Here is a 13925-nt window from a genome sequence, read left to right as displayed (position 1 = left end):
CCGTCCGAATAAAGGCTTTGTGGGCATTGGGTTGACGTACCATTTTTTGATGGTATGTCGATCACAAAAGTTACGGATCGGGTGGCCGTTTGTCGCTCGCCGGCACCTACTCTCCGAGATATTTATGAAAGCGGCCGATTCTGATTACCTAAACGTAAAGAGCAAATTTTTCCGAAATTATCCAGTTCATTTGATGTATGTATGTATGTATGTATGTATGTATGTATGTATGTATGTATGTATGTATGTATGTATGTATGTATGTATGTATGTATGTATGTATGTATGTATGTATGTATGTATGTATGTATGTATGTATGTATGTATGTATGTATGTATGTATGTATGTATGTATGTATGTATGTATGTATGTATGTATGTATGTATGTATGTATGTATGTATGTATGTATGTATGTATGTATGTATGTATGTATGTATGTATGTATGTATGTATGTATGTATGTATGTATGTATGTATGTATGTATGTATGTATGTATGTATGTATGTATGTATGTATGTATGTATGTATGTATGTATGTATGTATGTATGTATGTATGTATGTATGTATGTATGTATGTATGTATGTATGTATGTATGTATGTATGTATGTATGTATGTATGTATGTATGTATGTATGTATGTATGTATGTATGTATGTATGTATGTATGTATGTATGTATGTATGTATGTATGTATGTATGTATGTATGTATGTATGTATGTATGTATGTATGTATGTATGTATGTATGTATGTATGTATGTATGTATGTATGTATGTATGTATGTATGTATGTATGTATGTATGTATGTATGTATGTATGTATGTATGTATGTATGTATGTATGTATGTATGTATGTATGTATGTATGTATGTATGTATGTATGTATGTATGTATGTATGTATGTATGTATGTATGTATGTATGTATGTATGTATGTATGTATGTATGTATGTATGTATGTATGTATGTATGTATGTATGTATGTATGTATGTATGTATGTATGTATGTATGTATGTATGTATGTATGTATGTATGTATGTATGTATGTATGTATGTATGTATGTATGTATGTATGTATGTATGTATGTATGTATGTATGTATGTATGTATGTATGTATGTATGTATGTATGTATGTATGTATGTATGTATGTATGTATGTATGTATGTATGTATGTATGTATGTATGTATGTATGTATGTATGTATGTATGTATGTATGTATGTATGTATGTATGTATGTATGTATGTATGTATGTATGTATGTATGTATGTATGTATGTATGTATGTATGTATGTATGTATGTATGTATGTATGTATGTATGTATGTATGTATGTATGTATGTATGTATGTATGTATGTATGTATGTATGTATGTATGTATGTATGTATGTATGTATGTATGTATGTATGTATGTATGTATGTATGTATGTATGTATGTATGTATGTATGTATGTATGTATGTATGTATGTATGTATGTATGTATGTATGTATGTATGTATGTATGTATGTATGTATGTATGTATGTATGTATGTATGTATGTATGTATGTATGTATGTATGTATGTATGTATGTATGTATGTATGTATGTATGTATGTATGTATGTATGTATGTATGTATGTATGTATGTATGTATGTATGTATGTATGTATGTATGTATGTATGTATGTATGTATGTATGTATGTATGTATGTATGTATGTATGTATGTATGTATGTATGTATGTATGTATGTATGTATGTATGTATGTATGTATGTATGTATGTATGTATGTATGTATGTATGTATGTATGTATGTATGTATGTATGTATGTATGTATGTATGTATGTATGTATGTATGTATGTATGTATGTATGTATGTATGTATGTATGTATGTATGTATGTATGTATGTATGTATGTATGTATGTATGTATGTATGTATGTATGTATGTATGTATGTATGTATGTATGTATGTATGTATGTATGTATGTATGTATGTATGTATGTATGTATGTATGTATGTATGTATGTATGTATGTATGTATGTATGTATGTATGTATGTATGTATGTATGTATGTATGTATGTATGTATGTATGTATGTATGTATGTATGTATGTATGTATGTATGTATGTATGTATGTATGTATGTATGTATGTATGTATGTATGTATGTATGTATGTATGTATGTATGTATGTATGTATGTATGTATGTATGTATGTATGTATGTATGTATGTATGTATGTATGTATGTATGTATGTATGTATGTATGTATGTATGTATGTATGTATGTATGTATGTATGTATGTATGTATGTATGTATGTATGTATGTATGTATGTATGTATGTATGTATGTATGTATGTATGTATGTATGTATGTATGTATGTATGTATGTATGTATGTATGTATGTATGTATGTATGTATGTATGTATGTATGTATGTATGTATGTATGTATGTATGTATGTATGTATGTATGTATGTATGTATGTATGTATGTATGTATGTATGTATGTATGTATGTATGTATGTATGTATGTATGTATGTATGTATGTATGTATGTATGTATGTATGTATGTATGTATGTATGTATGTATGTATGTATGTATGTATGTATGTATGTATGTATGTATGTATGTATGTATGTATGTATGTATGTATGTATGTATGTATGTATGTATGTATGTATGTATGTATGTATGTATGTATGTATGTATGTATGTATGTATGTATGTATGTATGTATGTATGTATGTATGTATGTATGTATGTATGTATGTATGTATGTATGTATGTATGTATGTATGTATGTATGTATGTATGTATGTATGTATGTATGTATGTATGTATGTATGTATGTATGTATGTATGTATGTATGTATGTATGTATGTATGTATGTATGTATGTATGTATGTATGTATGTATGTATGTATGTATGTATGTATGTATGTATGTATGTATGTATGTATGTATGTATGTATGTATGTATGTATGTATGTATGTATGTATGTATGTATGTATGTATGTATGTATGTATGTATGTATGTATGTATGTATGTATGTATGTATGTATGTATGTATGTATGTATGTATGTATGTATGTATGTATGTATGTATGTATGTATGTATGTATGTATGTATGTATGTATGTATGTATGTATGTATGTATGTATGTATGTATGTATGTATGTATGTATGTATGTATGTATGTATGTATGTATGTATGTATGTATGTATGTATGTATGTATGTATGTATGTATGTATGTATGTATGTATGTATGTATGTATGTATGTATGTATGTATGTATGTATGTATGTATGTATGTATGTATGTATGTATGTATGTATGTATGTATGTATGTATGTATGTATGTATGTATGTATGTATGTATGTATGTATGTATGTATGTATGTATGTATGTATGTATGTATGTATGTATGTATGTATGTATGTATGTATGTATGTATGTATGTATGTATGTATGTATGTATGTATGTATGTATGTATGTATGTATGTATGTATGTATGTATGTATGTATGTATGTATGTATGTATGTATGTATGTATGTATGTATGTATGTATGTATGTATGTATGTATGTATGTATGTATGTATGTATGTATGTATGTATGTATGTATGTATGTATGTATGTATGTATGTATGTATGTATGTATGTATGTATGTATGTATGTATGTATGTATGTATGTATGTATGTATGTATGTATGTATGTATGTATGTATGTATGTATGTATGTATGTATGTATGTATGTATGTATGTATGTATGTATGTATGTATGTATGTATGTATGTATGTATGTATGTACTCTGCTCTGCAGAGCACTTTTCACCCAGCTCCGTGCTCCGAGTGAAAGCGAATGGCAGGCGTAAAATGTATCAGCTGGCAACCTGGTATGAAGTTACTAACGAGTGAACTTGGTCGCGTTGACAACTGCCGCCTCCCCAGATGGAGACCCCGGGACTCAACTCACCAATCGTTAGTGACATTGGCAGAAATAGCCCAATCGCGCACTCGTACATCAAAACTGTCGGCTTCAACGCGTAGCCATCTAGTTTGCTGACTAACTAAACACGCCATCCTCTTCGATACTTGTATGTATTTCCCACGCTCTCCCACTTTCCGGTGATCGCGACTGTAACAGCTGAAACCAGTCTATCCTTGATACATGATTTATAGCCGATAAAATTTGAAAAAAAGATACGTGAATTGCAGCAAGTTTCGTTGCTGGTGTACGTTCAGCGTGAGTTCGAAACCGTACGCGAGTGAGCGTGCTAGATCAACCAGCAACTAAGTCCTTGTTACCATGTTTTTGTAAACTCAAATTTCAGTTTGATGTCCTCGATTCCGCATGCTCAGATGACTGATTTTTGGTTTCCGTCGGTTATTTGTATCCTGAAATTAACGTCAACCTCACCCTCGTTTGAATAGTCCATCTTGTTCTAGTAAATCTACACCAAGGCGAGGGAGCACTGGGTTCGAGCCTCGGTCTTAGTGGACCTCATTATTAGTGCACATCCCAGGCCGTGCGGTCGTTTGAACTCGGGACATCGGACGCGTGAGGCACCAGCACAGGCGAAGGTGTTCACTGTTAAGTGACGTGATTTCTTCTTTTCCAACAGCTCGAACGGCGACCCAGTAACCATTCCAAGAGTTTTAAGCAACCTTGTAAGTAGCTTCTGCGATATCTCGAGTAGCGTACCAACTGCAACATGAGGCGGCCTGTGTGCAGCACATTCATTTGTAGAATATCATAAACGAGAGGTTCACTTGAGTCTCCTGTGAAAACCAAATTGATTTGGAAATGAGTGTATTTCTCGAAAGCAGTCCAATTTGGGTTCAAGTAGAACATGAGGTTGACGGAAACTCGGGCACCGCGCCTACCTGATGGGCCAAAGTGGAAGGGCAAAACCGGTCGTGGGCTGTCGAGGAGTCTTCAGCAACCTTGTGAGTAGCTACCTTTAAGAAAACATACTGCGATATCTCGAATATCGTACCAACAGCGACATGAGGCGGCCTGTGTGCAGCACATTCAATTGTAGAGTATCATAAACGACAGATTCAGTTGAGTCTCTCGTGGAAATCAAACTGATTTGCAAATGAGTGTTTTGTTGCAGTAACCATTCTGTTTGTGTCGATCGACTGACGCGCTTGTCAGCAGTTCCCAGTCAGACAACCTCACAAATGCCTGAACTCACTACCAGGAGTTCCAGTTCCAGCACAGCTGATGGGAGTTAATAAGAGCGAGTCCGTAACCTACTGAGTTCTACGTTTGCGTGAACTCACCAGAATAACTGCCCCAGGACAGCGGAAATTCTATCCAAACGACGGTGATGTGAACGTGAATGATACAATTGGCGCGCAACCATCTAAAACCATCTTGGAATTAGTGTAAACAGACACTACAACTGCTGGAACGGCTGGAGGACGGCTTCCTGGCTTTCGAACAAGATAATTCACAGAACCTGATGTGGTGAGTAAAGAGAACGCGTAAAGATGACTTCTTTTTGAACTTTCAATACTCACAGGAGGAACGTCAGAAACGTGCCGAAGAAACCATTCTCATGCAACTGGTTCCTCGAACTCCAAGAAGTCGGGAGAAACTAGATCCAATTGCAACTTCCAGTTCCGGCAAATCGGTGAGTAGGAGGCCATTTTCTCTTTGATTTCAGTAGTACTTAGGTTGAAGTAGTTGGCCTTGAATGACTCACTTTTTAAGACGAACCCAACCCCGGAATCTAGCTTGCTCCTGTCTTGTTGTGCGCATCAGAACAAAATTTCATCTATTCCTCCTGACGTGGCAGCTGGANCCATTTTCTCTTTGATTTCAGTAGTACTTAGGTTGAAGTAGTTGGCCTTGAATGACTCACTTTTTAGGACGCGAATTGCTGACCGGAAGGTCCGTGATTCGAACCCAACCCCGGAATCTAGCTTGCTCCTGTCTTGGTGTGCGCATCAGAACAAAATTTCATCTATTCCTCCTGACGTGGCAGCTGGATGCGGAAGGAACTACTGATTGTTTTCAATGACTGGCTGAAAAGCGATAACCTTGTTTCATTAGAATTACCTTCGTTTCCTTGAAAGACCAGTCTCGCCTTGGTCAAAACAACCTGGCGATATCTAGTCTACGCTATCAAACAAACTTAGCATATGCGACCTGTGGCCCAAAGGTAACGAAATGTTGTGAATCTTTTGCCAGGTTATTGACACGACACCTTCTCCAGTGAAATACCGCCAGGTAACGAATCCCTTTTACTCACACGACTGTCAGGCTATCCTTCCTTCCACGGTATAACCAAATCTTAGTTAAGCAAAGTTGTCCCCCCTTCTGACGCGTTACAAAAGGACGAGTACTATGTGCGACCTTGATGGCCACTTACACTAATCATTAACGCGTACTGGGCCTGCAATTATGCTAGATCCGCTGATCCTTCCCTACCTGATCCTTTACACGTCACGGTGATCGAATCCATCATAGAGTACCCTGCTTCTGGAATTTCACTTCCACATCTCGCGTCTACGTAGGCTAAATCTATTTCGCACCATGATTTGCGACCATGATTGTTTAAGTGACATCATTCAACTTTGAATGTCCGCCATTCTGTCTCTTCTCTTAGAGCGAGATCACAGATGGCACTATCTACGTGCCCGTCTCAGACATTGACGAACCAGATCTCGCAGTGGTACGGTGACTTTCTGTGTTCTTGTAAATTCAACTGTTGTTTTTTGATTACAAGCTTCAATCACGTGTTCTGTTGCTTCGCCATTCTCATCATGTCATATCTACCGTTTTTTGTTGAAGTTCAACCGAAACTGTTCGTTGTTACACGTTTTATTTGGCTGTCATATTTATAGCCGTGATTTCAAGGTGACTCTTGTTCTAACTATCTGATCGGTTGGTTCACATGTGGATGTGTGTGCGTGTGTGTCTATTCCAGTGAGTTCCTCCTCATGTTCAGGTTGTTTGCTTGAAGTGAGCGTACCAACAGAGTTACAGAGTACACCGACAGGAGACCTTCACAGATCTACCGGCTTGACTGCATTTTAGCGATTCCTATTTGTTTAGTAAGCATTTTTCCTGTGTACTTCAGCAAAGTGACTTCAATATCAAGTTCTGCACATGCAATGTTTGCCAATAGAGAGCACTAAAGGAGTACAGGACACGCTAGCTGAGTCGTAACGTTCCCCCCACACATATCGATTGCAGTGTGGCTTGCAAAAGTGACCTTATCCAGTTCAGAACTGACGGCAATTTTACCACATCCCGTGTCCGAAATCGAGCATGTGGTAACCCCTAACCTCACTTGCTTCCCCAAATTAGATGGATAGACAAAGTCAAATGGAAGTGGCCAAACTGAGGAGAATCCACAGAAAACACCAACTAAGGGATCGTAAGGCTGGAAAACCACCATATTTGTACCTGTACGAACCCGGCGTGGCCCGTGGACAACCGAAGAATTCCGGACGTTTGCGAACACAACAGGAGAAAGCGACGCTGGCCAAATCTCGCGGTGATACTCATCAGCTGGCGCAAGAGAGCACTAAGCTAGATGTGGCCGGGTCTTCAGAAGGTGACCAGTCACGTTCCCACGACAAGGAAGACCAAGGTGATAGAACGATGGGAGAAGAGCGATCGGTAGGCTCTCCACAACGTTTTTTTTCAAATTGCCTTCATGAATGAATCTGCTTTTTCCCCATGGACTAGATACTGAGGGTCTAAGACTGATTATTTGGTCAAGGGATATCTATCAGTCCACTGAATCTTTGAAAGTAGTACCGAATTTAACAGCACCCCTATTCTTCCGAACTGAAACAGCACAAAAATGTAGGTGGTACATGGCTAATTAGGCGCACCTGGTGCAAACTGTAGTAATCCAAGAATCTGTTAGGAACAGCTTTGCCCTCAGGAGGGATTAAACTCAAATAAACATTCCTCTGATTGGCTACCTTGATTGATGAGTGTTCAAGACCAAACACTTCAAGGACTGTTATAAAACGACGAGCTAATCTATGAGTAAAAGCCGAAAATCACAGTACAAATGCTTTATCTTTATTCGAAATCATCATCAAACCGCGGTGGGGAGTTTCGAACCCCCGATCTCCCGGCTGGCAGTTTGATCCCATAACCGTTCAGCCACGATCAGCAATGTAACTAACCCTCTCGCCGCTCATCCTTCAATCACAGAAACCACATCATGTAGTGAATAGCTTTTCCGGTGATGACCTCTCAAGTGATTTCAAATAAGAACCAAGCAGTCATACGGTGCCTCACTGCTTTTCGTCAAAGGTTGGTTTTACTTACAAGACGAAATATCAATTGAAAACTCCCAGCTGTGACAGTCAGAGCTAACCAAAAGATAGTAACAATAAGGGTCTACATCTCAGGTGACCTTGTTCAGTCACCAATGTCTTCAGAACCGTGTGCGTTATCACGAGATGCACATTTGTTTTAAATAATTACCACGTGATGATTCAATGCTCTCTAATCGTTAATTATTCGAAAGTTATGTGTATGAGAAGGGACCTAGCGCTTCTCCAGTACAATCTTCCTGACATATCTACACCTCCATACACTCACTGTGCGATGCTCTGTCGTTGGATCAGGTGATTAGGCCGTTTACTTCGTGCGCCAGAGGAACCGGGAACCCTTTTTAGCCGGCAAGATCTCGGACGAAGGCAACCGAGTGTCGGTCAGCCTATGAAATGACAACTAGCCCGCTCAGATATGTTGGTGTAGTGATGGCTGAGTGGTTAAGACGCGAACTTACTGACGGGAAGGTCCGTGGTTCGAGCCCAACCCCAGGACCTTGAGTACTCACATCTGGAGTTGGGCAACCTAGCAGTATTTTGTCCCTCGTGTTTTTTTGGGTGGTATGTTAGCTACGTACCTAAAGGGTGTTAAAGCTGAGCGATTGTTCGTAGTTGCCGCCCCCCGGACGGGGACCTCGGGATAAAACATTCCAGTAATAGGTGACCCTGATAGATATGGCTATGTCACCTAAGCAATTGCGACCTCGCGTCAAAGCGGTTTATAGCTAAAACCGCTGACTGATTAGCCGACTATGTCACGAAAACAATCGGCCATTCTGTTTTCTTCGTTCGCATTGCTCTCCGTTAGTACTCACAGTCACTACCTGGAGTACTTGCAACAAACATAGCAGAGAAATTCAGAATCTTTTAGCTTCACTGTCATTCTACAACTTTCGGCAGACCGAAGATATATTTCTTGTTGGCCAACCTATGAGGCCAGTTAAACCGAGTTGGTAACTTCCAGACTAAGCCTCCCGAGCTAGTTCAGTGATACCGTAAGACAGGGTCTTTGGAGAGAGGCGGCTTTGTTGAAGTCTGCCCCGTAGATATTATTCAGTCAGTGGAACTCGGACAGTGACACAAAATGACAATCATTCTTCACAGTCAAGATCGTTGGGAATCCGTGAAACTATCAAGGACGCACATCTTCGGACCACGATGGGACAAACGGAAGAATCTGAACAAAGGCTTGTTTTGACAAATCATATCATTCTTCACAGTCAAGATCGTTGGGACTGTGCGAAACTATCAAGGACGAACAGCTTCGGACCACCATGGAACCGACGGAAGAATCTGGACAAAAGCTTGTTTTGAACGAAGAGAGTGAGAAATCACGACAAAACGACGTATCCTACAGAGAACCCCACCGAAAGGACAATACCAATGCACGGAAACACACATTGTTCCCGCGATCGCCCCCAATGCCAGACAAGACGGTGCCTGGTGCAGTTCCTACCATGGTCTTCTCGGCGTCGAAGCCACCTCATGGTGTTTTCATTCCGGCTTCATCTGAGGCCAGAAATCGCGTTCAGTCACAGAACATAACATCTCCCCGGAAGCTAAGACCTGTACGATCGCGGCCACACAGCTCAAGGACGGCAGGTGACTTGGATATGTATCAGATCGCTGGTCAGCATAGACCAGAGTGTAACATTAGCGGGGAAAGTGAGGGTTTGCCGAAACTAATCAGCAGTAGATCAGACGAAGTGAGTTATTGGTGCCAGTTATTTTGATATTCTTGTTCCAGAACTTTCGTACCCACAGTGAATATACCCCACCAGAGTTAGCATCAGTTATGTCGTTCGGTGAAGTATGTTGCCCAGTAGTTTGGCCCAAAAATCTTAGGAAATCGCGCAGTATCAAGCCATACCTCAAGCCGATGCAGATCTGGCAAGGCATTATGCATTCAGACAGTGAACGAAGCTCTAAAGACTCTGCAGATACTCATTTACACGTCAAGTGTGACCATTGATAGCAGTCCTGTACAGATAGCTCAGCCACCAATAAAAAATCAGGACAGACTGGGCGGATCAAAGGGTCATGTGACTAATTCCATACGCCCACGTGATACAACCCAATAGGAAGTCGCGACAATTTTTTCAAAAGCCAATCAAATCTTCGCTACGCTTATTTAGGCTCCCTGTTCACTTCGAATGACAATGCGGCCTCTGAGCACATGATCATGACTGCAGCCCTTGTGCAACGGTTAGAGATGACGTAAAACTGCCATCCAGCTTGAAGTTGCAGCCCTAATTCACCACACATCGGATACCCAGATCACCATTTGCCCATCAGGCTACATAACTGAGTAAATTCATAAAACTTTTCAACTCACTTATGACGTAACACTGTGTAATTGAGATGAGTTGTTTGCGGGTCACCTGGGCGATGTTAGTAGAACGGTCATTTTAGGTAATGAGTGCCTAGAAAACCGCCATATGATGACATCGGCTGCAATCTTGGCTGAAATGAGGATGTGAAGTGATATTCACTCTTCCTAGAAGCCAAATCGATCGATCTCCAAATAAAGCTATGCTGACGATATTCCATGAGTGGAAGTTGATCAGGATTGAGTGTTGAGATATTTCGGGATAATGACAATACTTAAATATTTTACAGCTTAAGAGAAAGTGATCACGAGAGACTAGAATTATGGACCGTACACTTTTATGTACCTCTATCCCGGTAAAGACAACACCTGCCCTATGAATAAACTAGAACTCACCTTGAAGGATTTCCGGATTGAATTCAAGTGGTTACGATTGATTTCTGTTTTTAATCGTCACACCCGTAGGGCTATCCAACAAGTTAAACTGAGCAGATGCCCCCAAGTCCGTCCACCGGTTGTCATGGCAACACCGGTTACCATGGCAAGCGTCTCTGAAAAATGCCTCACTAGCGTGTTGTCGGCCTAGCCTAAAAAGCCTAATAAGCATCGATGGCTGACTTGGCCGCTTCTCTGATGGTGCCATTTTTGTCAGCACCTGAGATCCGGCTTGTCATCAGCTATGACTTCAAGTTCCTCTTCGTTAGCAAAGTTCTTCCCCAATAAGTAGCCTGCTCAAGCTTACTCACGTTACGGCCATTGTAGACAGTCACACTCAGCTCGGAATTCGGCTTTCTCCCAGCTTGATTTTGTCAAGCTGTACATGGAGATTCATTGCGGAAAAAAATTATTCCCGGAATCGTCTTCAACGGGAAGGGTTTTTAGAAAAAATAGTTCTCGGTCATCCGCCCAAATCATGATTAAACAAGTGGCACTGGCAAGCTGTGACTGGTTGATCATCAGACGGCCCAACGATGGTTTCTGCCTTTGTCCTACATCTGGATGGTTTGGCTGAACGAGCCCTACTTCGAAGCATTTCAAGTGTATTCTTGGTTGTGTTGGGGTATAAAGTATATGTAGACATGAATAGGAGAAATATCCGCTTCAAAACTGTATGTGAATTCAACTTACATACCACGCTGTGTATAGGGCTTATCAATCTCCGTTGGTCGCAAACATGGGGTCCTCTGGTTGGTCCCTCGTGGTTGGTGGTTTCTCCGGGTTCCTTTTTCGGTTTTTCGAAGGTTAATGCATGATTTTGAACCGGTTGCACTGCGGTGCGGCTAAACAGTCTTGTTCAAGACTACTCAGGCCGTTTCGGCTCTCCCCCACGTGCAAGTTCTGTTGTGCCACGTTTTCTTTCAATGAAACGTCTGCCAGGTATACTCACATCAACAGACTGGCTTTATCAACCACCGGAATAGGCCCCCAAAGCTGACGCAAGCTGGTGAGGAGCACGTTAGATTGAGCGATTGGATGTTTTGCAGTCTACCACAGGGCCATTTCTTGGTGTGCAAACTCTAAACAAGCATTAATCTCTTTGAAGGGAGTAATTTCCGGGTATCTGAAGAGTTAAGTCATCATCACCATCCTCATCATCTCGCCTTCATGACCATTATGATTATCAGTGAAGGTAACGACAGAGAAAACATGACACGAAGAACAACACCAAAGATGTCAGGTTTGTTCTGAAACAGGCTGAGCATCGCTGTGTCCAGTACACTGCGACCTACAGGGAGTTTCATAATAAACGCAAAAAGCAATACCCGTGTGAAATTTTAACACTGATGTAAACCTTCATTATTTTTCGTGTGAACGTACGTGCATTAAGAAGGTTTACTGTGAACAAACAGGTATTACAAAAAATTTTGAAAAAACTGCCCTTCTTTTCTATAACACGTTGGAGGTGGTATGAGATGTGAAACACAGCATGTTTAACTTCTTCAAGCGTAACTCGTGCACACTCCTCTTGAATTTTTGTCGTTAACTCCACCAAATTCTTCGGCTTAGCTTCATAATACACGCGAGCTTTGATGAAGGTCGCGTCTCATAATACGATGCACGCTGGCGCGGGGAATGCCGGTCAACTGAGACACCTGAGTTATTGACGAAGATGCCATGGTGCTCTGGGATTGAAGTCCCTCGACGGCATTCTGTACAATATGTATGCCTTCATCACTCAAAGACCTTGCGCACTCAGACTCACGCGAAAAACCTCCTTAATGTGGCTACTAACAATAAGAAATTTTGTTATCCTTCAATTAACTGACTACGTTTACTTACCCAATTAAATTTTGCGTTTATTATGAGAAGTCCTGTAGTTTGTGACCAAACCGAGTAGCGGGAATAAAAGGGCGATTCAAAGGATAAAAACCCGAAGACAAATGGACGGCTGTATCACATCATTTTCCGGTTTCCACGTTCTCTATGGATCCCCCATTTAAGTTCCATCGACAGCAGAACAACGATGATTCGCTGCTGTGTACTCGTACCTGCGCATTAAACAGCGTAGATATCTTCCCCGAATACCCATTTATGCCCACTGTGTTTCACCTATACCTGTTGGTTACAACTTGGCCTTCTTAGTCGTGTTCATACTTAGACGGATAACTCGACTCTGTCGTTTTTGTGTTTCGCTCAATACAGAAAATGGAAGAGATTCGCAGTTCAGAAGACCTGCCGTCCATTATGGATAAGGCAGAGCTAGCGAAGGTATAAGTTGAATTTGGTTTCCATACAGGATGTTCTTCTGTCGTTTTGTGTTCAAAGTACAGCTGAGATGGTGTGATGGGCTGAGCAGACAAACTTTATTGATTTATCCTTATAACTGTTGACAGTACAATATGTGGATGGATCTCCCACATGAACCTGGACTTCAGATTCATGAGTTGCCTCCAACGCAAGCTTCTTTTCCAGTTTTTTTTTTCATAAAGGAAACTACTCACAAGGTTCCTGAAAACTCTTCGACAGCCCACAACCGGTTTCGCCCCTCTTGGGGCTCATTAGGTAGGCGCAGTCCCCGAGTTTCCGTCAACCTTATGCTCTACTTGAACCCCAATTGAACTGTTCTTTCGTCGGTGAAAGGGCAATTTAACATTTTAAGAGATGTGGCGCTGTTGTGATTTCGATGACGAGGTGATGTTGATGAGAAGGAGGACGAGGATGATGATGGCGTTGATGATGATATGGATGACTGCTCAAAGCTAGAGTGGGTTTTTAAACGCCGTGTTGTTTTAACGACTGCGCCCATCCACTTCTTTTGAAGTTTTGTTTG

General features: G+C 40.0%; 1 protein-coding gene across 1 annotated transcript in view; it reads left to right on the top strand.

Moving 5' to 3' along the window:
• Positions 1-5474: 5474 nt before the first annotated feature.
• Positions 5475-13925, top strand: part of T265_05659 (hypothetical protein) — a gene marked incomplete at both ends in the record, with an annotated part of 31460 nt that continues 23009 nt past the window's right edge. The window contains 4 exons of the mRNA XM_009170724.1: positions 5475-5654; positions 6633-6698; positions 7337-7651; positions 9546-10031. Of these exons, the coding sequence (XP_009168988.1) occupies positions 5580-5654; positions 6633-6698; positions 7337-7651; positions 9546-10031 (942 nt within the window). The remainder of the gene's footprint in view (positions 5655-6632; positions 6699-7336; positions 7652-9545; positions 10032-13925) is intronic.

Source organism: Opisthorchis viverrini (genome assembly GCF_000715545.1).
Source record: "Opisthorchis viverrini unplaced genomic scaffold opera_v5_111, whole genome shotgun sequence".
NCBI classification, from domain to species: Eukaryota; Metazoa; Platyhelminthes; class Trematoda; order Opisthorchiida; family Opisthorchiidae; genus Opisthorchis; species Opisthorchis viverrini.
This window is presented reverse-complemented; position numbering and strand designations above follow the sequence as displayed.